This window comes from Panthera tigris, chromosome C1, assembly GCF_018350195.1.
Source record: "Panthera tigris isolate Pti1 chromosome C1, P.tigris_Pti1_mat1.1, whole genome shotgun sequence".
Classification (NCBI taxonomy): Eukaryota; Metazoa; Chordata; class Mammalia; order Carnivora; family Felidae; genus Panthera; species Panthera tigris.
The window spans coordinates 27547817-27574788 of NC_056667.1; the positions used below are offsets into that span (position 1 = coordinate 27547817).

Below are 26972 nucleotides of genomic sequence, written 5' to 3' on the forward strand. Positions count from 1 at the left end.
GGGCGCGGAGAGACGCCGAGGCTCCGGGCCGCTGGGCGGCACTGTGGGGCTGGCGGGAAGCGTTGCTCTGGGGCGCGCGCCGGCCGTACCGGAAGTGGCGACTGCTCCGCGCGGATGGCGGTGGCGGCGGCGGCGGCGATGACGGCGGCGGGCTGCGCGGGGGCTGGGGCGGCCCGCTCCCTCTCTCGCTTCCGAGGCTGCCTAGCCGGCGCGCTGCTCGGGGACTGCGTGGGCTCCTTCTACGAGGCGCACGATACCGTCACCCTGACGTCAGTCCTGCGTCACGTCCAGAGCCTGGAGCCGGACCCGGGCTCGCCGGGGAGCGCGCGGACAGGTGGGCGGGGCCGGGTGCAGGTGAGGACGCGGAGGCCGGGGGTCCGCGGGGGCCTCGGGGCGGGAGGGACTGGCATCGGAGATAAGGCCGCCCGGGGCTGCGGGGGCCGGGTCTGGATGAGCCACAGGCAGCTCGGACTCAGCGCGTCGGAATTCGAGCCCCGGCTTCGCACGTCTCGCCCCAGCTCGCGGCCTGGCAACACCATCCAATCAGCCGCGCAATCCTGAAACCCCGGTGTCATTCTTCTGCATTGCTCCTGCTCCAGTGTATACGCCGCTGCCGTTTTTGCTCCTTCTACCCAGTTCTCCCGAATCACATTCTCCACACATCAGGGAGAACCCTTCTCGGAAACAGATGTGACGGGGGCCTCCACCGCAGGAAGCACTGCAGTGCTTTTCCCTTACCCTCAGAATAGAAACAAACTCTTTAACGTGACCTATCTGGCCGGCCCTCCCCCGACTCTCCAGTTTCACTTTCTACCACCCTTGGCCTTCTGCACTCGGCTCCTCTCACCCCAGCTCGCTCTAGCCCAGGCTTTTGCAGTGCTGTATTGTATAAAGCCTGTCTCCCCTCCACTGCTCTCCTTGTGCAGCCAGGTCCTCCCTCATCCAGATTTCTAACCAGCATCATGTCTGAGGTCAAGCGGAGGATGATTCTTGGAGAGCATGTAGAACAGTAAGAAAAAGGGGCCATACTCACAACGCTGAAGGAGCAAAAGGAGCTAGAGAACAAAATGGTTTGATAGGAAATGAGGCAGGGGGGCATGGGTATCAATACTACCCAAGAGAATTTCAAAATGAGGACACTAGTCAGTGGTGTTATGCTACAGAGAGGTTCAAGTCTGGTTTCGAAAAGCATTTTCAGTCGATGGGGAGCCTGGGTGGATCAGTCAGTTAAGCATCTGATTTCGGGGTTTGTGGATTTGAGCCCCGCATGGGGCTCTGTGCAGACAGCTCAGATCCTGGAGCCTGCTTTGAATTCTGTCTCCCTCTTTCTCTGCCCCACCCCTGCTTGTTCTCTTTCCCTCTCTCACTGAAAAATAAAAAATAAACATTAAAAAAAAAAAAGCATTTTCAGTAGAATGTTGAAACCTGGAAGTTAGATTTCAATGGATTTAGGAGGAAGTAGAAAGAGGAAAAAGAGTATGGTTTAGTATGATGGGAAAGAGAGCCAGGAGCCATGGTTGAGGCAAAGATAAGATGGAGGGATGGTTTCTAATTTCATCTTTGGTTTGATGTTAAGATGAAGGGACAACATTTTAGGTTAGCAGGTGTTTTAGGACCTTTTGGATACAAGTAGCAGAAAACTCAGGATAACCTAAGCAGAAAGAGAATTCATTGGGTGACATAACTGAGAAGTCCAGAGGTAGGTCTGGTTTCGTGTGGCGCTGAAATCCAGGGGCTCAAGTCACATCAAGACCCAGCTCCTCTCCTTATTCAGATCCACATTCTTCCGGGTTGGCTTCACTCGCTCTGGCAGACCCTCCCTGTGGGGTGACCTCAGCAGTTCCAGCAGAGGAAGTCTGTCTGCAGCAGCCCCAGCAGATATCCCAGATTGCGTCTCCTTGGCCTGGCTTGGCCATCTATCCATCCCTGAACAAGGGAGTAGTAGGGTGTGCTATTTGAGGAGGCTGTTGGTGGTGTGAACCTTATGCCCTAACCACATGGGCTGAAGATGGGGTAGAGAAGTGGCTCCCTGGGGACAGGCTGGGCGCAGGAACCACACAAAGGGAGAATGGGTGTTGCTCTACCACACAGGGAGGGGTTGAGGGGACAGGAGAGAAGAGGAAGAACACGTCCCCTGAGGGGCTGGGCTGGATGGACTAGAAGAGGGACTCACTTGGTCAAGGGGTAACAAAAGAGTGTGGCTGTGGCTAAGAGGGCTGTTGACTCCTCTTCCTTGTGAAGCCAGGATGGGAGCCTCCTTAAGAGTGAAAGGGAGAAAGGGGTGGGGGGGCTTGCAATACACAGGAGTGGGGCTGGGGGCTCACAGGGAGTATGCTTCCTTCTCTGTAGCCCTCTCCTCCTGCAGTAAAACCAAGTCCCAGTCTTGCTGGCTCACAGCCCACTTGAGACATCATATAACCAGTGTTGCTGAGTCAGAAGTGCCAGAGCAGTACTCCCGGGCGCCGAGAAGGAGAAGCGGGGCAGGTGGAGGGAGGGTTGACCCAGGCTCCAAGTTTTGGGGAGCAGTGGGATGTAAGAGAGACGAGGGAAGGGGCCTACAAGGAAGGGCTTCAGATGCCAGGGCAGTGAATTTGGCCTGATCCTGAAAGCAACAGACAGCCGTTAGGAGCAGGAGAGTGAGTTGAGGAAAGTGATAGTCTGCTTTTAGGAAGAATTTTCTGCTGCACATATAGGCTGGGTTGGAGGGTGGGGGTGGTGGTGCAGGAGAGCTACAGTCAGGTCAGGCAGAAGGGAACAGATTTTCCTTCGGAAATCAGCAGGTCATAACTGACTCAGAATAAAGAATTGCTGAAAATCCCAAGGCCTGCAGCCCAGGAAGCTGGCTGGGAGTGAGAGACTGACTTAAGGCATTCTAGAACTGGCAAATAAAAGTGGGAGGCCAGGGGTGCCTGGCTCAATCAGTAGAGCATGACTCTTGATCTTAGGGTCATGAGTTTGAGCCCCACATTGGATGTAGAGGTTATTTTAAAAAAACAATGGCGCCTGGGTGGCTCAGTTAAGTGTCAGACTTCAGCTCACGTCATGATCTCACAGTTAGTGGGTTCGAGCCCCACATCAGGCTCTGTGCTGACAGCTCAGAGCCTGGAGCCTGTTTCAGATTCTGTGTCTCCCTCTCTCTCTGCCTCTACCATGCTCATGCTCTGTCTCTCTCTGTCTCAAAAATAAACAAACATTAAAAAAAATTTTTTTTTTTAAATAAAGGAGGGGGGCAGGAGGCCAAAGCCACCACCTTCAAGCCCTGCAGTGTGATCTCACCCCCACTCCCACCCTGTCCCTGCAGAAGCATTGTACTACACAGATGACACAGCCATGGCCAGGGCCCTGGTGCAGTCCCTGCTGGCCAAGGAGGCCTTCGACGAGGTGGACATGGCTCACAGGTGAGGGGGACAGGCCTGGGGTGAGGCAAAGCAGGTGGGCACAATAACTGCGCTTCTTGGCCAGAGTGATGATGTCGGTGCATGCTGGGACCCCCACCCTCAGCGGGACACAGTAATGCTGTGGCTTCCCAAGCCAGAGGTGACAGCCCTGCTGGGACAGGCTCCTTTGGTCCCTAAGCCATCCTCTTTTCCCAGCAGCCAGCGTTCTCTCCCAGCCCCAACAGGCATCTTTTCAACCCTAATCCTGTCTCCGTTCTCTCCCCTAGATTTGCTCAGGAGTACAAGAAAGACCCTGATAGGGGTTACGGTGCTGGAGTAGTCACTGTCTTCAAGAAGCTCCTGAGCCCCAAGTGCCGTGATGTCTTTGAGCCTGCCCGGGCCCAGTTTAATGGGAAAGGCTCCTATGGCAATGGGGGTGCCATGCGGGTGGCCGGCATCTCGCTGGCCTATAGCAGTGTCCAGGACGTGCAGAAGGTAATCCAGGTGGGCTGGCTGCTGGGCTTTCCCCTCCCTCCCTCCCTCTTCTCTGCAGGTTGGGTTCTGTGACAGCAAGTCTTCTGCCTCTGCTGCCTCTGCCCTAGTTTGCCCGGCTCTCAGCCCAGCTGACACACGCCTCCTCCCTGGGTTACAATGGCGCCATCCTGCAGGCCCTGGCCGTGCACCTGGCTTTGCAGGGGGAGTCATCCAGTGAACATTTCCTCCAACAACTCCTGGGCCACATGGAAGAGCTGGAGAGTGACGCCCAGTCTGTCTCGGATGCCAGAGAGTGAGTATGTGGGTTGGAGACAGGCTGGAAGGATGCTTATGGGTATGCATGCATTGCGGGGTCCTCTGGCCTGGCCACAATTTTAAGTTAATTTATTTATTTTGAGAGAGAGTGCACTCGTGTGTGTGAGCAGAAGAGAAAGGGAGAGAGAGAGAGAGAGAAGGTTCTGAGCTGTCAGTGCAGAGCCCAACACAGGGCTTGATCTCATGAATCGTGAGATCATGACCTGAGCCAAAATTAAGAGTTAGGTGCTGGGGCGCCTGGGTGTCTCAGTCTGTTAAGCTTCCAACTGTTAATTTTGGCTCAGGTCATGACCTCACGGTTTTTGAGATTGAGCCCCACGTTGGGCTCTGTGCTGATATCGTGGGGCCTGCTTGGGATTCTCTCTCTCCCTCTGTCTCTGCCCTTCCCTGCTCATGCTCTCTTGCTCTCTCTCTCTCTAAAAATAAATAAACATTGAAAAAAAAACACCTCACATATTAAAAAAAAGGGGGGGGGGCGCTGGGTGGTTCAGGTAAGCATCCCACTTCAGCTCAGGTCATAACCTTAAGGTTCATGAGTTTGAGCCCCACATTGAGCTCACTGCTGTCAGTGCAGAGCCCACTTCGATCCTTTGTCTCTCTCTCTCTCTGCCCTTCCTCCACCTTCTCTCTCTCAGTCTTTCTAAATAAACATTAAAAAAAAAAAAAAAGAATTAGATGCTTAACCCAGGCGCCCCTGAAACCTCCCTTCTTGAATTGCAGACTGTTGGGAGGGATGGGAAGAACCCATTTGCCTTGACTCTGCTTTGAGGCCCTTAGGGTACCAGGGAATTAAAAAAGCAGCTCACTTCTAGCCCTCTCCCACTTCTTGTCAGGATGTCTGTGCTGGGTGTCAGCCTGATCACTCCCGCCTCGCCCTCCCACACCCCTTCCCCTGCCTTCCATCTCTACCGTGCTGGCTCCGGCCTCCCTGAAATCTCACCCCTGACCCACAGGTTGGGCATGGAGGAGCGTCCCTACTCCAGCCGACTGAAGAAGATTGGAGCCCTTCTAGAACAAGACTCAGTGACCAGAGAGGAGGTGGTGTCTGAGCTAGGTGGGTAGACCCTCCCCACCCACACACACACACACAGCCATCACCCTCAGGGCTAGGCCTGGGCATGGGGACAGGACGGGAACCTGGAGGCATGCCTGCTTTTGTTTTTGCCTGGGGCTGCTGTGACAGCAGAGCCAGCTCTGTGCAGTCCCTGTGCAGGGTTGTAAGCACAGCACCTGCTTGCCCTATGGCTCCTCTAGGGCTGTAGCACCTTCAGCCTTACAGATAAATGTCCCCAGAAATGGCAGGTGGCTACTGGTTTGGACAGTTGGTGTTGATAACTGATGCTTATTTACACGGCACTTGTCCTGTGTTCTGGGCACCTTGCAGAAGACTTTACCTGTGGCCCATTTCACCCCCACACTAGCCCTGTGAAAGTCTCTGACTTCATTCCCTCTCTGCCCGAGATGTCGAATCCCAAAAACAGGAATCTTAGCCATTAAGGAACTTTTCTTATCCCATGGCTAATAGGAGAGAGAGCCAGGATTTGAACCTGGGTAGTCTAATTCTAGAACCCGTGGTCTGAATTATGGCCCAGCTTGAAGCTGAGAGTATTGGCTTGGGGTGAGTGGCCAGAAGAAGCCTGGGGACATAGAGAGTGGGTGAGTGCTGTGTCCCCATACGTTGGCTTCCCTACAGGGAATGGCATTGCTGCCTTTGAATCTGTGCCCACTGCCATCTACTGCTTCCTGCGCTGCATGGAGCCTGACCCTGAGATTCCCTCTGCCTTCAACAGTCTCCAAAGGACTCTTATCTACTCCATCTCACTGGGGGGGGACACAGACACCATTGCCACCATGGCCGGAGCCATTGCTGGTGCCTACTATGGGATGGAACAGGTGCCAGAGAGCTGGCAGCAAAGCTGTGAGGGCTACGAGGAGACAGACGTCCTGGCCCAGAGCCTGCACCGGCTCTTCCAGAAGAGTCTGTGAGGGCCACAGCTGCTGGGGCTCCACTGTGTCTAGCAGGACCAACTACAGCTCAGATTGGAAACCCAGAGGCTTACCGCAGCATAGGTTGCTGCCTCCGTCACCCTGCAGTGTGGATGGAGCATACCTCTGGGGCGGGGTCTCTGGGGGAAGTCATTGGACAGTGAGTGTGGAGGGCTGGTGCCTCCATGATGCTCGGTTTCCAGCTCACTGCAGAGCGTTGGGCAAGCTCAGCTCCTCGGGCACACGGGAGGGATCTGGACAGCTTTGATCTTGGAAGGGCATTTGTGGCATTTTCCTTTATTATCTAACACATGGGGTTGGGTGGGGGGCAGAAGTGATCAGCAGTAGCATCATTTCCCCTTGTTGGGATTTAGCCAGTTTGCCAGAGAGCATGTCTTTGGACAGAGCCCCTGGGCAGTAAGTTTACATGGATCAGGGAAACCAGCACTTGCATCTAGCTAATCTAGATACATACCTGGCCCTTGACTGTCATGGAGCTTATTAACAGCTTCCAGCAGAACTCCCAGCAATAAAATTGTTGGTAAATCCTACCACTGGTTCCTAAATCTCTCCTGTGCCCTGGATTCTGTCCACTTCACCCCACCCTTGACCTTCTCAAGCCTGGTGCCTCTTTATCAGCTCTGCCAGGAGCTAGGAACACAAGGTTGCCAAGATGTCAGGCAGATTCCTCCAGTTCTTCCAATTGTCTGCACAGCTGGTTCATCCAGGAAGGGCAAAGTGAGCATGATTTTGTCCTTTGGTCACTCAAAGTGGCCCAGGCAGTGGGCGAGACAAGCCAGATGTCCCTGGTTTCAAAGCCTGACTTCTTCATAGGTTGCTTCCTAAGTAGGACCCAAGAACAGGACCCCTGTAGGAGGATGCAGAGGGCAGTCTCTCTCACCGGATTGCCAACCATGGGGTGAGGAGGGTACATCGTGCCTGTGCCCTGCGTGGACTGAAGGCTGTGTGCCTCATTCTGTTATCTTGGGCCCCAGTCAAAGGCCTTGGCTTGAAAGATGGTTCTGTATACCATTTTGAGGAAAGGAAAATTTTAAAAGGGAGAAGACCTCTCCCCTCAAACTTCTGGGAGATTTTCAGATTATCCTAGCCTCAGGGGAGAGAGAAGCATGCCCAGCTTTGCAGCTAACCTGAGGTTTGAGGACTGATGGGCAGGTCTGCTTTCAGCCAAGAAAGTAGGCAGGGGCAAACCACAGGACTTCCAGGACTTGGATTGTTTCAGGTTTGCTGCCCCATCCCTAGAGCCAGGGACCGATGCCTAGTGCTCAGCATGGGAAGCTGCGGGCAGGTGCTTTCAGTCCAGGACAGCACCTCCAGTCGTGCCTTCAGCAGCGGGCCCGGCACTGGCCCCACCCTCAGGATCAAAGGTTCATAATTTCATTCATAATTTGTATCAAATGTTGAAACTTGGTCCTTGGGATTCTGAGCCAGCTCTCATGCTCTCCCACCCCTAAGAGCTTGCAGGAATGTTCCAGAGAAGCTCAAACCATCTCCCCCAGCTCCAATCCCAATCACTGCCTTGCTTTGGTTGCTTAAAATGCCTCTTGGCATTTACTTGGTGCAGAGCCTTAGGCAGCTTAGGAGCATCCAGCATTTGTGATGTGGTGACAGAACCCATGGCTGGGGGCCTGGGGAGCAATGCATGCTCCTTGAGAGAACGCGTAGAACCAGAGCCCCAGAGAGTTCCCTGGATGCCTTATGAAATCCAGAGGCTTGAGATGCCTCCACATCAATGCCAGTTCCTGCACAGCACTGTTTTATACAACAGGTTTTATTGAGGTGTGTCAATACAGTCAATACTGCTGTTTTTCTTTTCAAAAAGAAGTCCTATGGTTTGTTTGGGTTTTTTTTTTTTTTTTTTTTTTTTTGATTCCCAAGTGTGTTTTTCCCAAATCTGTGACACAGGGCACATAATAAGTATGTAGAGAACTAAGCTTCATATACCAAGTTAGAAATGAAATCACTAATGAAAACATTTAAACCTTAATCTTAAAAAAAAACAACCAAAAAAAAAAAAACAACAACAACACAAATCCTAGAAATCAGAATATAAAAATGCACCAAGGTACTGTAGTTTTCATAGTTAAAACTTGGCATTGTTTATCAAAGCTGGTCAGTTAAGTGGACACCTGGAATTAAAATCCCATAGACATTTCAGAAACATCAGCCACCCCTCCCCAAAGGCTTCAGGAATGACATTTAGCAGAAGCTCAGCTCTATGAAATAGCTTCTTCTGGCTCCCCCAGTGCCCTCCTTAGGCCCTGAGCAATGCCCCCCACCCCACCCCCGAGAGCTGATGAATTTCTGCCTATCAGAACCCCTCCCTGACTGGTCAGATGGTGGTGGCTTCGGCTCAGGAAGGAGGGTGAGCAAGGGACCCCACCAAGCTTGTTTTGAGACTCCTCCCTTCTCTTGGGTATCGGGAATCAAGAAATCCACCACAAACCCCAGCCAAAACCTATTAAAGTGTCACTTGGCAGCTTTGGGTTTCCCTTCTTTTGAAAGACAAAGCAAGCAGTCAAATGGCCTACTTTGTTGGGAGAAGTGGGTCGGGGAGGGAGGCCTGGCGAGGGGCCCAGGGCACCGCAGCTCAGTGAGCCAGAAGTCAGCCACCACCCTCCCATTTTCAGCATGGACAGTCTGGCGTTGGCCAGTACTGGAGCAGTGTGAGACCACATTGGGTGACCCAGGTTCACACTTGGTACAGACAAATGGGCTGTCCTGGGGAGAGCTGAATGGACAGGCCTGGAGCCACCGGGGAAAGTGGCCAGCTTTGTCCCAGCACTAATCTCTGCTTTATCTACTGAGCTTGAACTAGGGGATGGGAGGGGCAGGAATCCTGCCTATTTCCTACAGGTGGGGGCTCTGCTTGGGGAAAATGGCAGAAACATCCAGAGTCAACTCATCCCAAAGGAGCCTATTGGCACCCTTTTTCTCAGAGCCTCAGCCTTCTGGGCCCTAATCCTGCTTAGAACAGGAAATTGGAACCAGAGGGTGGAAGGAGAGGAAGCCCCCTCAGATTAACCCCTCTGGTAGACACACATACCCTCCACATGGTTCTTGTTAAGGAGAAGCAGGCGGGAGCCTTCTTCATCCCAGAGCTTGTGTGTACCTTGTTCTGAGGGCCAAAAAAGAGGCTCTCTGCCTTGGGGACACTCAGGCTGAGTGTGGCAAGGACACCTTACAATTTTGTATGAAAACATCAGCCCTCTGCCAGCAGGTGAAAGGAGAGAAAGGGAGGACACTCGTGTTCACTGACGGTCGCTCCTGCCTCGTGCCTGCTGCGGCAGTCCCTAAGGGCCTGTGCAGCTGCCCTTACACTGAGCAGAGCCAGTTGGTGGGAGCAGGCTGGGAGTTGGAGATGAACATGAGGGGCTGCCATCCTGCCCCAGGTCCGTGCCCCTCCTGTCACAAACCACTGCTCCTGTGGCTGCAGCTGCAGAAAGGGGGCTGGCCATTCCCAGGAGCCTGCAGGAGGGGCCACACACCCTGGACAGGCCTGATGCCACAGCATCACCCTGGGGTTGCAGCACTGGCAGGGTGTCCACACTGGCCACCTCAATGCCCCCCACCCTTTGCTTTCCCCCGAAAGCAAAAATTCTTCAGGGGACCCACCGTCATCTGCTGGAGGTCCCGGGAGAGCTGGAAGGGCCCCAGCCAAGATCCGAGGGTGGCCATGCCTCATTCCTTAAGCAGGTGCCATCCAGAGGCCAGCAGGAAGGGCAGGGCTTGGGCCCATGTCTCCCTGGGAAAATGGCATGGGGGGGCACGGGCCCCTCTCAGCTCTGACTCCGAGAAGCAGCATCCTTCACTGCCCAGCAGAGCCCAGGACTCCCAATGAGGCAGGGGTCTCCGACAGCCAGGCTGAGCGTCCTGGGGCCCTGCCTGCAATGGGGGTGCAACCCCAGCACTGCACAGACACTTGGGGGAGAGGAACCCAGGCCAGCCTCTTCCAGGAACCACCTCAGCCTGCATGGAGGGAGAAACCGAATCCATCTCCTTGGGCCAAGGCCACGGCTGCCTCTGTTTCCGCGTGTGTTCAGCCTTTGGTTTTTTTCTTTAAATGGAGGTTCTTGTAACGGAGAAGGTCTCTCTACCACTAAAGAGGAGGAGGCCAAGGCGGCAAGGCCCCCGTGGTGTTATGTGGGGCAGAGCAAGAACCCTGAAAAGGAGGAGTGGATATACTCAGTGGAGTAGAGGCCGTTGGCCTGGTCCGACGGCATCTGCACCCAGACCTGGTCGTTGGGCCGCAGCTGGAGCACAGCCCCGCCAGATGCCTGGTCCAGGTAGCCCTTCTTGTATTCATCGTAGGTGTACGTTGCTGGCACGTTGTTCTTGTACAGGGCCACCCACACATTGGTGCCCTTGACGTGCACGTGGTAAGCAAAGTAGTAGACCCCGCCCACAGGGCAGGTGAAGATGCCAGTGGCTGGGTTGTAGCCACTGTGGCCATTGTAGAGAGTCCGGTCAAATTTAACAGGCATGCCGGAGGCGGGAAAGGGCGAAGTGAGCACAGCGGTGAAGGCAGGCGTTGTGTGGGCCGACAGCTCGCCCAGCCCAAACTGTGGCTTGCCCCCCTTGCCCAGCACAGCGCCCTCCACTCCACCATTGGGCAGGTGCAGGCCGGCGATGCCAGTCTCATCAAAGGCCCCGGGGGCTCCAGGGGGACCAGGTGGCCCTGGAGGCCCAGGAGGGCCGGTGAGTCCTGGGGAACCGGGGACCCCAGGAGGCCCTGTAGGCCCAGCCACTCCGGGTTCCCCCACTTTCCCCTCTCCAGGGGGTCCTGGCAAGCCCGGTTCACCCTTCAGGCCTGGCAGTCCCTGGGGCCCAATAGGACCTGCTGGGCCCTGGAGACCTGGGATTCCTGAGGGGCCCCTCAGGCCGGGCTGCCCAGGAAGCCCCAAGTCACCCTTCTGCCCCAGGGCTCCTGCCACCCCTGGTCCCCCAGGGCGGCCTGTGAAACCAGGCTCACCTTTGGGCCCAGTAGGTCCAGGGGGTCCATGGGCCCCAGGAAGTCCTCTCTCTCCTGGGAGCCCAGGTTTCCCAGCCAGGCCACTAGGCCCCTGGTCACCCCGAATACCAGGCACTCCTGGGGGTCCTCCAGGCCCTGCCTCCCCCTTGGGCCCAGGGGGCCCACGTCTGCCAGGGAGCCCTGCAGACCCTGGAAGTCCCGGGGGGCCCCCAAGGCCTTGTGGGCCCTGCTCCCCTGGCTCCCCATCCTCACCTGGCTCACCCCTATCCCCCAAGAGTCCTGGGACCCCAGCTGGGCCCCTGTCCCCCTTAGGGCCTGGCAGTCCTGGCACCCCATAGCCAGTGGGGCCTATCAGGCCAGGGGGGCCCCGGGTTCCTGGTTCCCCTTTGGCCCCTGCTGGGCCCTGTGGCCCTGGTACCCCTGCCACCCCTGGTATCCCCACACCATCCACACCTGGGGGCCCTTTTGGGCCCAGAGGCCCTGGCTCCCCCCTGGGTCCTGGCACTCCAGGAGGCCCCGACTCACCCTTATCTCCTGGGGCCCCAGGAAGCCCATCCAAACCCGGTTTGCCCAAGCCAGCTGGACCAGGGAGGCCAGGTGGTCCAGGGGCACCTCCCTGCCCTGGGGCCCCAGGTAGCCCTGGCTGGCCTACTCCATTATCCCCCTTGAGGCCTCGATCACCTGGGGGCCCAGGCTCCCCCTGGGGCCCTGGCTCCCCTCCGAATCCTGGGGGCCCTGGCACTCCTTGGGGGCCTGGCTTCCCAGGGACAGCAATGCCTGAGGGTCCAGGGAGGCCAGGCGGTCCTGGGGGGCCCCGGAGACCCTGGTCCCCTCGTATCCCCGGCTCTCCCCGAAGCCCTGGCTGCCCTGGTGGTCCGGCCTTGCCCGGGAGCCCCGGGGGACCAGCCTTGCCCATCCGGGAGAAGCCAGGGGGCCCAGCAGGGCCAGGCTGTCCATGTAGCCCTGGCTTTCCAGTGCCTGGTTTTCCTGGGAAGCCAGGAGGGCCAGGGGGCCCCCGAGGCCCAGGCTTCCCAGGTGGACCAGGCTCGCCTTTCAGGTCCATTGGCAGCAACGGTAGAGGCATTTCTGAGGGAGAGAGAGAGAAGGGGCAGTCAGGGGCCTGGCCAGTGGAGACGGTTGGACCCTTCTACCCACTCCCCCATGGGGTACACTACATCTGCTCATAAAGGCCACACCCCGTCTCCCCTTCGTGTGTACATGGATGATGGAGTTTAGGGATGGTCCAGTGGCCATCTTGGGGGCTCCTAGCACCCAACCTACCCAGGTCGATCCTTCCCAAAAACTTGGGTGACTCTCATCCCCGCAAGACCTGGAGGGGGAGAAATGGCCGCCAGGTGGCGCCAGCAGCCCTCCTTAGAACCAGTTGCAGCGGGGCGCCCCTACTTCCGTCCCTCCCCCTCCCCACGCCACCTGAAGATCACCTCTGCCAGCCACCCACTTCCGGCCCCTCGGAGAGCCGAATCCCCAGACCGGCGTCAGGAAGAAAAGGGAAGGGGAGAAGGTCTCTGGTGGAGACGGAGGGGCTGTGGCTGAGGGCCAGGGAGGAGCCGGTGAGGGTCAGGAGCTGTCTGAGGCCCTGCGGGGCGGGGAGGCGCTCACCCAGGTACTGGCCCTTGCCCTCGCGGAAGGGCGGCCCCACGGGTCCTTTGTGCATGGGCTGCACGTACTTCACGGGCGCGTAGCCCGCTGCCCCGCCGGCCCCGCCTCCGGTGGCCGCCCGCGGTCCGCACCCCAGCAGCAGCAGCGACAGCAGTGGCAGCAGCGGCAGCAGCGAAGATAGGGGCGTCAGAGCCCCCCGCATGGCGTCCGCGGGCGTGCTGCAGTGAAGAACCGAGACAGGCCATCGAGCCAGCCCCCGGGTGGCTTAGCACCAGACCCAGGGGCTCACAAAAAGATCAGAATGTACACCTTCCAGAGCACCCATCTGACCTCGGCACACCTCTGCTAAAAACCCTTTGATGATAACACCCACTACCATGTGCTGGGCTGGCTTTCTGCCAGGTACTGGGCTGAGTGCTCCAGAGACAGGAACTCACTTAATGCTCTCAATACTTTAACAAGTTATTATTATTGTCATCCCCATTTTCCAGATGACAAAACTAAAGCAAAGGTCAGCAGAACTGGGGGCTAAGGTCTGTCTGACTTCACATTATGTTGATGGTGCCCTTCTGGGGCTCCCCTCTGCCTTCAGGATCCTCTGTGGTGTCTGGCATGGCATTCAAGACCTTTTTAAATCTAGTCTGTGCCTGTGGCTCCGACCCTATCACCTACCACCCCTGTCTCTCCTCCTCCTCTCCACCATACCTTTGCCCCAGACATGAGGCAGCCTCACACTTCTGGGCCTTTGCCCCTGCTGTTTCTCCACCTGCGATGTTCTTTCAATTTCCTACTCATCCTTTAAGGCCTTTGGGAAGCCGTCACCCCTTCTTCTATAAAGTTAACCCCTCACTCCTTCACGTCCTGACCTAGCGCTGTCACAGCACTTAGCTCAGCTCTGAGAACAAGGCCTGTCCAACAAGATGTGGACACCCAGCCTACGTTTTCTACTCGCCAGCTGGAGTTTCCACTCTGTGAACCTCACTTTCCTCATGGGACAAGATGTCCACACAAAAACACATACCCAAATGTTCATGGCGACATTATTCCTAACAGCCACAAAGTAGAAACAGCCCAGATGTGCATTGGACAGATGATGGCATGACCATACGACGGAGTATTATTCAGCAATAAAAGTAAAGTACTGCTACGTGTCACATTACAGGAAAACCCTGACAACATCATGCTAAGTGAGGAAGCCAGTCACAAATTGTACATGATTCCATTTATATGAAGTGCCCAGAATAGGTAAATGTAAAGAGACGAAAGTGGGCTAGTAGTTGCTGAGGGCTGCTGGAAGGGGGAAAGGGAGTGACCACAATGATGGGTACAGGGTTTCCGGTAGGGATGATGAGAGCATTCTAAAACTGACTGTGGTAAAGGCTGCCAACGGCAAATACATTTAAAAAAAACCATTGAGGTCGGACACTTTAAAAGGGGCAACTGTTACGATGTGTGAATTGTATCTCAATAAAGATGTTATTTTTATTTTATTATTTTAGAGACAGCATGCGCATGAGCAGCGGGGAGAGGGGCAGAGGAAGAGAGAGAGAATCTCAAGTAGGTTTCATGCTCAGCGTGGAGCCCCACGTGAGGCTTCATCCCACGACCCCGTGATCATGACCTGAGCCAAAATCAAGGGTTGTACGCTCAACCAACTGTACCACCCAGGCGTGCCAAAGACGTTATTTTAAAACGCTGGACTAACAACCTGCTTCTCAGGGCTGCCATGATGAGAGGCGATACTGTACCTGCCTCTCAGTGGGCACCCATCAATGTTGGAAGGAGAGACTACCCAGCATTTTGCACATGCGAGGCAGGTCCCTCCCCTGCCTCCCTGCTCTGGGCTCCTCTCACCCCCAGGGGCCTCTCCACACATGTGCCTGAGTGCACGAGGGGTTTGGGGGTGGGTTATGTACATCCAGGATGCGTGTGGGGAGCAGAGCCCTCCCTGGTGCTGGGCTGAGTCTAGAGGTGCTCAGTATCACACAGAGCTTCACCGGAATGGATGCAGAGCTCAGGAGAAGGCCGGTGAAGCTGCCAACCCAGCTCTGCCATCAGCCGGTTTTGTAACATTGGGCCCGTAGGTCCCTCAAGCTCCCCTGAGCCCCAGAACAGTAAAAGTAACGTCCATCACCTGTGGGGCTCCCCAGCCCAGAGCTCTGCAGGCTCCGTCTCACAGGATCCTCTCAATGACCCCTGGGGCTCATACAGTTATTATCCCCATTTTATAGATGTAGAAACAGAAGCTTGGACTAGAAGAATCCTGCCCAGGATACAGCCCTCCACACAGGCCGCCTGTTCTGTCTGCACCACGATTGATGCCAGGACTAAGGCTGCAGACTCTGGGCCCGGCCCTCAGGTAAGTCCCGCTGATGGAGGCTCTGGCTGGCACTGCCCTAACATTTCAGCCCTGAGAGGCTTGCTGGTCCTGTTTTCCACATGAGGAAGCACGTGCGGTCTGAACCTAAACCTGGAGCCCCAGCCCCTAACCACCGTATTGTCCCACCTCTCTGGCATGGGATAAGGGCCCTCCTGCACAGGCCACCTGCACCGGGCAGGGGCCCTGGAGTGGGGGTGCTCACCCATGCACACAGCCAGAATGTTCTGCCTGGTGGGTGGGCAGGGGTGTGAGGGAGCAGGCAGAGGGGGCAGAGCTTGTAACAAGAAGCAGGGGGAGGCAAGGGGGCCTGGTAGGCCAGAGGCCACGGTCATGGCACTGTCACAGGAGGAGTCAGCACAGCCCTGGTTCTGGGAGCCCTCACCCTCTTCCCATGCTGAGCTGAGGCCTCACTGGGGTAGGGGGTGATGGAGGGTGAGGCAGCCTCGGGTTTAGCTGGAAAGATGCTTAAGGCAAAGGACTGTGCGGGAGCACAGGCAGGCAGGACACCGAGGCAAAAGTCCCAAGTCCAGCCAGGAGCCCAGGCAGGACCCCCCAGCCAGCTCCCCATCTTACAACCTCCTTGGCAATGCGGATCTCTGGGAAGCGTCCCCGCCTCACACCCTGTGGCTTCCTAAACTCGCCCTGTCCCAGCACCTCCTGCACTGTGCCCCCTCCACTGAGGGTGATAGGTCTGCTGCAGGACCCCAGAGCTGACGTCTCCTCTAGAGTGAGCCGGGGCTGAGTGAGGATGACAGCTCACTGCAAGCAGACCTCCAGCCTAGTGCTTTGTTCAATGAATGATTTCATTCCCCGGGGGGCGCTTGAGGGGCTCAGTCTGTTAAGCATCCTACTTGATTTTGGCTCAGGTCATGATCAGGGTTTGTGGGATCGAGCCCTGTGTCATGCTCTTCACTGACAACACGGAGCCTGCTTGGGATTCTCTCTTCCTTTCTCTCTGCTGCTCCCCCGCCCCCCCACCCCCACCCCCGCCGCTTGCACTCTAAATAAACATTTAAAAATAAATAAATAAATGATTTCATTCCCACAAGGTCCCTGGGAAGGAAGAGCCCCCCCCCCCCCCCATACACACACTCTTCTTTCTGGAGATAGGGAGCCTGAGGATTGGGGAGGTACAGCGATGCACACCAGGGCGAGAGCTGGCAACCAGGATTTGAGCAGAGGTCTGTGAGAACCAGCAGGGGGAGGCAGACAGGAGAGGGCAGCCCCTAGACAGACAGACAGAGAGGCTCCAGACTGCCTGTGGGTTTGGGGAGAGAACATCACTCCAGCTCCTGGAGGGGAGGCTGGCCTCTGCCAGTCCAGTGGGGGCCGGGGAGTGGAAGCAAGCCCATGACCTTGAGAAGGGGTGTGCTGAGCCTGTTCTCAGGGCTGCGGAGAGAAATGATGCCCCTGGAGTGGCACATTGCGGCAGCCTCCTGGGACAGACTGCCCCCAACCCAGCCACCATCAGACCCAGGGGTGCCTGGGTGCCTCCAAGCCCCCTGCCTCCTTTCCACCGGCACCCCTTTCCTGCCCCTCGCCCCCCTCCCGCGCCACAGGCTCCCTGAAGCTCTGTGGCTTCTGAACACTCGAGTCTCCAGATTTTTACTTATCCGTGGACATCCAGGGAGCCTATCGGATGCCTGCCCTGGTCCCAGCTCTGTGTTCCTCTCTGGCCTTTTCACTCTCTGTCCCCGCCACATTCTCCCCACTCCATGCCCAGCACCGGACTTGGCTGGTACACAATGACACTCCATAAAAGTTGGATGACCTCAAGTCACCATCAAGTTTAAAGACCGTGCCAATAACTCACTCAGTCCTTTCCTCAGACTTTGTACCTGTCACACTGCCCTGGGAGCCCCCTCCCCAGGCCAGAGGGGTGCAGGTAGGCTAGATTGGGAAGAAGTGGGAACACTCACATTGTCCCAAAGGACTTCAGCTAAGAACAGCCTGCACAGGGAACAGAGGTGCAGAGAAAAGAACGATTCATTTGCTAGGAGTGTCGGGGTTCAGGGGAGGGCCCTGAGGCTCAAGGCCGGCTCTGCTGTGTGACCTTGGGCAAGCCATCACCCTCTCTGGGGGAACACAGGAGTCAGGGCAGATGGGAAGAGGCTGGGCTGGCAGGGGCGGGAGGTGGGGTGCATAAGGAGACGCTGATTCAGGGGATTGAGTGGTGGCGGCAGCAGGGTAGACGCGGTGTTTGGACAGCTGCAAGTCCTTAGCGGGGATTTCCCCCTTTTCAACAAATCCCCGTAAAACAGCGTTTTGTCCAAGTCAGCGTTTTGTGGCAGCCTGGGCCTCCTCCCGGGGCGGCCAAGGAAGCTGGCTGGGAGTGCAGAGTGCTCCAGGGTCTTTCAGACCAATGCGGGGTTGGGGGGGAAGGACTGGGTGCCGGCAGGAAGAAGTGGCACAAATATAGACCCCTCTCTCCTGGACATGGTTGCAGGAAGGGAAGAGACCTCAGCTAACAGTGACCCCTCCCCACCAGTCCCCTCTCAGAGGGTCTGGTCCCAGGGGTGACCAGCAGAGGGGACCCGGGCGATCCTACGATCCTACGTAAAGGCCTGCGCACTCCCCATCCCACTTCACAGATGAGCTGCCAGAGGCTCAGATAAAAAGGGGGGCTGAGGGAGAAGGCTCCTAATGGACCATGCAGGGGTGGGGCTGGTGTGGCCCTGGCAGCCCCCCTCCCGGGGTTGGGGGGTGGATGGAGCTCAGCCCTGCACAGGCTCCTATGCTCCAAGCCCCCCACCCCAGACGGGCTGCAGCGGCAGGCGGCTGCAGCAGGGCGGGGGGGAGCTCGGGGAGCGCTCAGGCAGCCCCGGGGCCTGGCCAAACCACAGGTATGTTATGAGACGCTTCCTGTTGTGGAGACATTTCTGCGGGATCCGGCTGCCCCGCTTGCTCCCCTAGTACCTCCTGTCTCCCCACTCACCCAGCCTCCCTCTCTGCTCTCTCCCTGGGTCTCTGGCCCCGACTCATTTCTCTCTGTCTCTCTCTCCAGCCCTGTCTCTGCCACCTCAACAGGTGAGCAGCATTTCTTGCTCAGGCTCTCTCTCTCAGGGGTCCAGCCCTGGGGACCCCAAAAGCTCTCCTAGGTTCTGGCAGCCCCTGGACTCCCATTCCAGCACAGCCACTTATGAGATGTGTGATCTTGAGCAAGTGACTTAATCTCTCTGAGCCTCAGTGTCCTCACATGTGAAAGGATTAACTGAGGTGATCTGAGTCACTGGCCCCTCCAGGTGTGCTGTTCTGTCCTGCTGCCCTGATGGCCAGGAAGTTCTCCCTTCAGTCTAACCTCAGTTTCTCTTGCTGCAAAGCAACATCTCCTCCAACCCTTAAAAAACTCAGGTGGCTTGCTGCCAAAGGCCAGGACCTTACGAAAGTTCCAAAGTCAATTTTCTGGCCTCCCAGGCCTTTTCCCTGACCGCTCCGGAGATGAGACTGACCAGGAGTCCCACAGCCTGCTCAGGGCTGGGATGGAGTCATGGATCTCAGATGGGAACAGAGGGGTTGCCCTCCTCACCCACTGGGCATGATGCCCGCCCCACCCCCACCCAGCCGGGCAGCTCCGGACTCGGCCAGGGCTCCCTCCCTGGCCCCTCTGCCCCCTGCCTCTTTCCCAGCGGGTGGGAACTGGGGAGCTCTTTCCTGTCCTCCTTTCCTGCATCTCACATGAAAGGGGTGCTACCTACTCAAGGCCCAGCCGCCTCCATACCCCTTCCCCGGGGCTTCTGTCTGGGTCTGCCCCCCACCCCATCTCCAGCTTCTACCTCACCTGTCCACACAGGCCTAACCACCCCCCCCCCCGCCGCCCCAGACACCCCCACCTCTCCCCAGCCTTCTCAGCCAAGCTCCTTGAAAGGACCATCTCTACCCCTCACCCCTGTGTGCTGCTCCCACCCCTCGCCTGGTGCCTCCTCCCCCCAGCACCAAATCCTGCCTGTGGCCCAGCTCTCCTCCCTCCTGGAAAGGCTCCTCCTCAGATTCTTCTCGGCTTCCTTCCCCTGCCCACTCTGCAGACCCAGGCTTGCCTCAAGGAGCTGGCTCAGGCCTCACCTCTTGTCTCTGGATGTTTCTCCTGCAGTTTCCAGCTCTCACCAGCCCCACAGCCCCAGTCCCATCACCGAGGGCTCCCACATCGGCCTCCAGCTACAACCTCACTTTGAGCCTGACTCTTGTGTTCAACTCTGAGCTGAGCCTTTTCACCTGGCTGGCCCTCAGATACCTCCACCCAAACTGCTGTCATTATCTTCTCCCCATTACTGACATCCTTGCCTCTCCCACAGGCCCAGGCCAGATATCTGGACACCACTTCTGATCCTTCCTTCTTTACAGGGCAGTGAGGAATCTAGCCTGTACAATGCCTTCGCACAATTAGAAAAGGCTAGCCCTACTTCCAGCAGACTCAGATACTCTCATTGCCTTTCCTGGGTGCTCTTGTATAGTAACCAACATGCACAACTGTACATTTCCTTTACCCTTACACCCCCAGTCCAATCCTGTAGACTGCCTCCTCTATTTCTCTCACTTCTATTCCTTTCCCTTATTCCCCATAATCTGTGTCCTAACACAAACCCTGTACTCTCCCAACACACAGCCCCGACACATTCCAACCATTTAGTAAAGGTTTGTTATATAAAGTTGCCAGATCCTCGCCTGCATTATCATAGCAGCCTCTCTCCCACACTCACTCTCAGCTTCTCTGTTTTCCCACAGATACTCCAACAGCACTTCTTGAACTTTAGTGTGCATCAGATGGTTTGTTAAAACACAGGTTCCGGGGCCACCACCCCCCCCCCCCAGGGATCCTGATTCAGTAGGTGTGGAATAGGACCCACCGTCTGCATTTCTAACCAGCTCCCAGGTGAGGTGATGCTGACCGTGTGTGGACCACACTTTGGCATGGCTCTGCCCATGGCCCTCCCCTGCTCTGGATTCTCCAGTGGCTCCCTAGTACCAACTTCATAAATGCCATGTTATTCCGCAATTCACGTGGCTTCCTGGAGAAGGAGGCCTACTTCAGACCCAGCAGGATGTGGACCAATTTAGATGGAGGAGGTGGAGAGGGCAGAGATTGATGGTGAGCCTGGCAAAACCCCAAGATCACAACGGTGGCGCCCACTCTGAGAGTCCGACGGAGGAGGAGGCCGGGACAGTCTGACTGTGGGAGCCATGTGGGTGTGTGCCATGCCCACCTGTGTCCCTTCCTCCGTGTCTCGGTGTCACCGAACCCAGATTCTCACCTGCCTGTCCATCTCAGGCATCTTCCGGGTGTCTCTCTCATCCCACCTCTGTGTCACTGTCCTATTTTTGCCTGTCTCTGTGACCCCATTTGTCTCTCTCCTCTCCTATGTCCTTGTACTTCGATCCCTGTCTGAGTTCCAGCCTCTATAATATAATCTCTAGCTGTCAGTCACTTGATGGGACCCTCTGAAAGGCCAGCATTTATGGCCTTAATGCTCATGCTAACATCAGGTGTGTGTCTGACCTCCCCAGGTGGAGACTTGTGGAGCCCAGTGCCCCATACGCTGAGCTCTCTGTCCTTGCAGATCAATAGGAGACTCTGACCCCCTCACATCTTAATGCACAGGCACGAGGATTGCTCCAAAACCAAAGAACTGCGTGGAATCTTGGACTTGGGGGTGTGAAGGGAGGTAGCCAGGCCAGGGCAGCGTTGCCTGGAGGCCATCTCATCATCCAGGTTGATGGCAGGACAGGAGCGCTGCCCCTGCCCACCTTGTGTCCCCTACCAGGTTTCAAATTTGCCAAGAGTCCCAATATCCCTCACCTCTGCAGGCGTGTCGCCCAGACCACAGGGACCTCAGTCTGAGAAGCAGCACAGAGACAGGTCAAAGCTCTAAGGTCCATAGGAGTAATGGTGGAACATTCCAAACTGAGCGCAGAGCTGAGAACATCTGGGCAAAGAAGAATAGGGGACCTCTGGGGTGGGGGCACCCCAGAGGCAGAGAACTGCACGTCTGGAATTGGACAGAGCAAGACACAGACTGGAGATAAAAATAGGGCTTCACCAGCCAGGTTGCTGTAGCCTGGATGAGGGCTGCAGACTCCCCGTTGGGGAAAACACACTTGGGAGTGAGAGGAGCCCGCTCCAGTCCTGGGCCCCAGCACCCTCACATCCAGGCACCCCAAACCTAGTGTTTTCCTCTACCCGCCTGCCTACCTTTGCCACACAGCCCTCTCCGCCCAGAATTCCCTTTCTTTCTCTTTCAAGCAAACATGTTATTCCTTATTTAAGACAGCTCAAATGCCGCCTCCTCCGAGCAGCCTTCCCTGCCTCCCTCAGGCAAAACAGCTACCCCTGCGTCCCTCTTCCTCCACCCCTACCTGACTAGGCTTGGCACACAGTAGGTGCTCAGTACAGTCTGCAGCCTGGGTGCTCCAGCTCCAGGCCGTTCTTCGTGGTTCTTCCAGAATGCTTTTCACCTCTGGGGTGTAGGGGGCTTGGGCTGACTCTCCCTCCCGCCAGGGATTAGGTCCACCTCTCAGGCCTCCAGCCTCTGCCCATCTCTGAGAGGAGAAGTCCCACCACTACCCTGGGGAGGAGCATCTTGGGGCAAAAACGTGTCCGGGGAGGTAGGAACAGCCATCTGGGGGCAGAAGAACCAGAAGAGGCCTGCAGTGGGCAGGACTCAGGGCAGTATGTGTCCTCAGACTGGCGCTGCCCTGCCAAGGGGCTCAGGCCTCAGCTGGTGACATCGCTCACTTCCCAGCAGAGGCCTTGAACTTCTGACCAGGACTGAACATGGAAATGTCCCCCCCAGACCCAGCTGTGCCCAAGGTCCAGGCCGGGCCAGGCAGGGCCTTCACGGCAGCCAATCCCTCGCCTTCTGGTTCACATTTGCAGCCTTTTCCGGAGCGCCACCCGCCGCCCGCTGCCGCCTCACGCCTGCCAAGATTCCTGAGCCTTCGCGGCTTCCCCGCTCGGTGGCGGCAGCGGCAGCGGCGGCGGCGGCAGGAGGAGTCGGGCTGGGCTGGGAGGGGGCCCGGCAGGAGCACAGCCAGGCCACTGCACCCGGGCAGGCCAAGCAAACACAGGCTGCGCCAAGGAGCCGGGGCGAAATAGTTCACAAATGAGAAAAAGCTGCTTCCGAGTTGGGCTGGGGTTTTAAAAGCCCAGGCCGCAGGGAGCTGAGGTCACCTGCAAGAGGGGCTGCCCGCTAGGACACCCTGAGCCTGGGAGGGGCTTCTGCTGCAGCAGGCGGGAGCGAAGTTAGACAGCAGCAAGCACAGGCCTCATCCGGCTGGGGCTATCAGCGAGCCCTGCCCCCAAATCTAGCTTACCTCTCAGGTCAGAGGGGCCTCTGAAGGTCCCAGCAAAGGCAAGGCCTGAGGATGAAAGAGAAACAGGAAGATGCCAGGAGCCGGGAAGCCTCCTGCCCTGGCTCAGCCACCCAGTGCCCACCGCAGGCCTCTTACCGGGAGCCTCTGCTGGAAATTGGCCCCAGTCTCAGCCCCTCGTCTCAGGGAGCCAGGATGAGTGCCCCACAATCACTGTCTTCCTTCATCTGTTCCCAGCACACTTGGCAATGCCCATGGGGTGCCTGGCCCTGGCTTGATGGAGTCCCTCCTGCCCTAGGGCCCAGGCTGAGGAAGCTTCTCTGTGTGCCAGGATCCATGCTGGAGATGTCCCTACTCTCTGCCACGCCCTGGGCTAGGGTGGCCCCTACTAGAGGCTACAGTTCCTGCCTGAGGAAGCTCCTTCTATGTGGGGAACCGAGGCTGGGCCTTGGGGGCACAGAAATGGCTCAGCCCCATGCACTTCCCTGCCCTAAATTATCTGGAGGCATCAGACAAGTGACCATCACACAATTGGCTAAGATCTCTGGGTTGGGGGAGCACAAAGCAGGGAACATTGCCTCCACCTTGAGTTTCCCCAGAGGCTTCATGTAGGAAGGGACTCTGGAAGTGGATCCTGAAGGGAGAGTAGGAGTCTGAAAGGCAGAGTAAGAAAAGGAACTTCAGGCACTAGGAAGCTGCTTGGCAGATACAGGGAAGGTCCAGAAGTGCCGTGGGCTGGAGAGGACAAGTAGGAGCTGAGAAGGCCAGGGCAACAAAGTGAGGAGCCTTGAATGCCATGCTTGCATTTCTTTGGAAGGCAGTGGGGAGCCACAGAAGGTTGTTGAGTGGGAAGGAGATGTGGTCAGAGCCCTGGATGGCCAGGTCCCCATTTCTGCCTCCATCAATCATGTCTAGTTCATGTCACACAGCTGGACACAAGGGAGCTGAGGCTGTAGTCCAGGCCCAGCTGTAACTCCGGGGTGGATAGGGAGGGGACACCTAGCCAGCCCACCTGGCAGGGAGGCCAGCAGCAGCGTCACTTTCTCCTCCAGCTGCTTGCTTGCCTCTGCCTGCTCCCATGGAAACTCTGACATCCCAGCCCCGTCTCTTGCTGCACAAGCAGCGAGATGCCAGAGCCAGCAGCTCCTAGGCCTTCCCTCTGACTCAGCTAAGACCTGCCTCAGTCCCTGCCACTGAACGCCATGACCCTTCACGTGGGTCGTGAGGCTACTCTCTGAGGGCCCGGCCCAGCCGATGAGGTTGAGTGGGAGGTCCTCACTGCCCAACTCAACCCTAGCCTCTCTGGCCACAGCCCCCAGCCCCACCATGAGGCTCAGGGAGGAGGAGTGGTTTATGTCAAATCTGGGCTTTGAAGGATGAACATGCATTTAATGGGGGGGGGGGGGGGGTGGCGGGGACAGGTGATAAGTCCAGGCCGAGGGAACAGCACGTGTGAGGGCGTGGAGGTGTGAAAGCCCTAAACGTATCCAGAGGATGGAAAAAAACAAACAAAAGAACTAACCAATCACAGCTAACATTTATTGTGCACCTATTATGTGCCTGGCTCTGGGTTCCTGTCGTGGATGATCTCATTTCACGAAGCAGGGTACTTTGCCTTCCCTTCTTACAGAGGGGGAAACCAGGGACAGAGAGGTTAAATAACTGGCCCAAGGACACACAGCTCATGAGGGATGGAGACTGAATTGGAACCGAGGCTGTTGTCTCCAAAGGGGCTCTTAACCTCTGCATTATACAGATGATTGGAAATGAGAAGGGCTAGCTGGTGTCAGCCTGAGAACATCAGAATCAGAGACCCTGGGCCCAGCCTAAAGCTGGCTCCCCACCCCCTCCCACGTTAGCATTTATGGACAATGGTCTCTAAACCCCAAGTACATTTTATGCCTTGGACATGGCACTAGGCATGCTCCTGGCACTACGTCATCAATTTTCATGTAAGCCTGGAAGGTGGGAATTGTCCCGTTCTGAGGAGGACTGCTAAGATCCAGAGGGGTGACATCCATTCTGCAAGGTTACAGGACTGGGAAACACAGGGGCCAGATCTTAACTTTGGTGCTTGCCCAAACCCCAAATGGCCAAACCCCTATATAGTTGGGGTTCCTGGAGACCTCAGCCATGGGTCTTTCTCCCCACTTCTCCTCCACGCCACCTGTGCTGCCTCAACCCAGATGGCAATGGGGACAGGCAAGGCTGGGAATAGGATGGGCAGCTACTGTCAAGGGCCTCAGGAACCTTCTCCAGTTGATCAAGGCTCCCTCAGTCCTACAAAATAGGAAGCAGGGGCGGGTGGGTGTGCCAGGGCAGTGCCCGGGCCTACTTCAATGGGACTCTGTTCTTAACCTCCACCCACAGCTGCCTTTCCTAATCTCCTCCTTGAGCCCCTCCCCTGGCGACATCTCCTCTTTGCACGGAGCCTGTTGCCAGCTAAGTCCCAGGCCAGATGTGGGTGGGATAATCTGCACCCCCCAGCCCCCTGCCAGCTTCTCTGCAAAGGGCTCCCAAGGAGGCTGGCCAGGGTCCCAGGCCCACATCCCCATCCTAACTTTCCAAACTGAGGTGCTGATCGGCAAATGATCCACCTGTCCTGGAGATGGGCTCACGGAAGAAGTCCCCATTTTCCAAGCAGGCCCAGACTGAGAGTCTTGCTTGAAAAATCATGATAGGTGGGGCGCCTGGGTGGCTCAGTTGGTTAAGCATCCAACTTCAGCTCAGGTCATGATCTCACTGTCCCGAGTTCGAGCCCCACATCGGGCTCTGTGCTGACAGCTCAGAGCCTGGAGCCTGTTTCAGATTCTGTGTCTCCCTCTCTGTCTCTGCCCCTCCCCTGCTTGTGCTCTTTTTCTCTCTCAAAAATAAACATTAAAAAAAATTTTTTTAAAGAAAAAAAGAAAAATCATGATGGGTTAAGAGCCTAACTGCATGGATTCGTCTCCCAGCCCTACCTCTTACTAGCATGTGACCTCACTCCTCTGTGCCTCAGCTGCTCCATCAGTGACATGGGATCAACTCCTATTCGTGGAGCACGTGTAAGGATTCCATGAGTTAATTTCATATAATGAACTTCTCGTGGTATTTGGCATATAGGAACGTTCAATAAATGTCTGCTATTATTATTATAATTATCATCACTACAACCCCTCCCCAAAGCCCTGTGAGGTTAGTATTATAAACCCTATTTTACAGATGAAGAAACCGAGGCTCAGGGAGCAGTCACTTTCCCCAGGTCACTCAGCCAGTTAGTGGTGGATAGCCCCAGAGTCTGCACCTAAGCTGAGGGAGCCCACAGATGAGGACAGCTTCACAGCCCCCTGGAGCAGAGGCACAGTGGGGGCGGGGAGAAGGGGGTCCCCTCAGCCCCTCCTGCCTGACCCCCAGGAGCTCTCCCCTGCCCAAGTCCCTGCTGCCGTCCCTGCTGCCTCCGCAGGAGGGGACTCTGCATTCCTGGCTAAGCGGCCGGATTTGCTGTGCTCCCGGAACTATGAAAAGAATGTTTGCCACGAGCTGAGCCGTGGTCGCCTGTCAGAGGAGCGCGGCCTGAAGGGCCCACGCAGGGCTGCATGGCGGCCAGCACCAGCCGTGGTGGGAGGGAGCAAGGCTAGACACAGAGAAAGCTTCTGGGGAGTGAGGGCTGTGGCCGCAGGGCAGGGATGCACACCACAGAGTCAGCCTCCAGGGATTGATTTTCCGGAGAGGAGAAATGACCCCTCCACCCCCCAGTCTACATCGCTCCTCGGCACAGGCTCTAAGGAGAGCCAGGGTGGCATCAGTGGCCCATCTCATAAATGGGATATGGGGCCCCAGAGGAGAAGTCACCTGAGATCACACAGCAGCCAGTGGCAGAACTGAGACCCAAAACCAGGACCCCTTCCTTCCAGAAGCTTCCCTCCTTTGTAGGGCCCACCAGAACCACTGTGGGCTCTTAGACACTAGAAAACACCATCCTAGGCCCCTCTCTTCCGGGCTCTTTGGGCCTGACCTTCTCATGCCTGCTACACCCCACGTTCCCCACCCCACAAAAAGCGCCTTGTGCTGTGAAAATGTCTGGGGGCACTGTGGATGCTCAACAGTTAAGTTTCCATCCCTTTCTCCACCAAATCAGGCCCCGGAGAGGGCAGTGACCCGGGAGGTTGGTGGGAAGCACATGAGTCAGGCATCCTCACAGACTTGGGAGTGAATCCCAGCTCAGCACTCAACAAGTTGACACTTGGCCAGATTATTGACCTCTCTGAATCTCCACTTTCCCCTCTGTTAAATGGGCCGCTGATTCTTGCCTTGCAGCACTGTTACAAAGACTAAATGAGACCTGTGAACATAGGAACGGGCACACAGTAGGCACCCAATAAACTCTTACTGTTACCCTCCCCCAAGGGGACAGAAAGAACTGATGTTAGAGAAACTCAGGTGATAAAGTTCCTTCCACCCCAAGTCCTTGATGGTTCTTGCTAGTGGAGCGGCCTCTGGAAGGAAGGGAGGCTTGAGGCCAGGATCC

At 56.6% G+C, this 26972-nt stretch overlaps 2 protein-coding genes across 2 annotated transcripts; one reads left to right on the forward strand and one right to left on the reverse strand.

Annotated features, from left to right (window-relative positions):
- The first annotated feature begins 96 nt into the window (after positions 1-96).
- ADPRS (ADP-ribosylserine hydrolase) lies at positions 97-6739 on the forward strand. Its single transcript, XM_042996479.1, has 6 exons — positions 97-334; positions 3302-3398; positions 3665-3872; positions 3980-4164; positions 5141-5241; positions 5881-6739. The coding sequence occupies exons 1-6, from the start codon at positions 115-117 to the stop codon at positions 6171-6173; spliced, it is 1104 nt and encodes a 367-aa protein (XP_042852413.1). The 5' UTR covers positions 97-114; the 3' UTR covers positions 6174-6739.
- A 1780-nt stretch (positions 6740-8519) lies between these two features.
- Positions 8520-12994, reverse strand: COL8A2 (collagen type VIII alpha 2 chain). Its single transcript, XM_007092468.3, has 2 exons — positions 12784-12994; positions 8520-12249 (listed from the first exon to the last, which is right to left on the reverse strand). Exons 1-2 carry the CDS (start codon positions 12983-12985, stop codon positions 10331-10333), a joined length of 2121 nt encoding a protein of 706 aa, XP_007092530.3. The 5' UTR covers positions 12986-12994; the 3' UTR covers positions 8520-10330.
- Positions 12995-26972: the final 13978 nt, after the last annotated feature.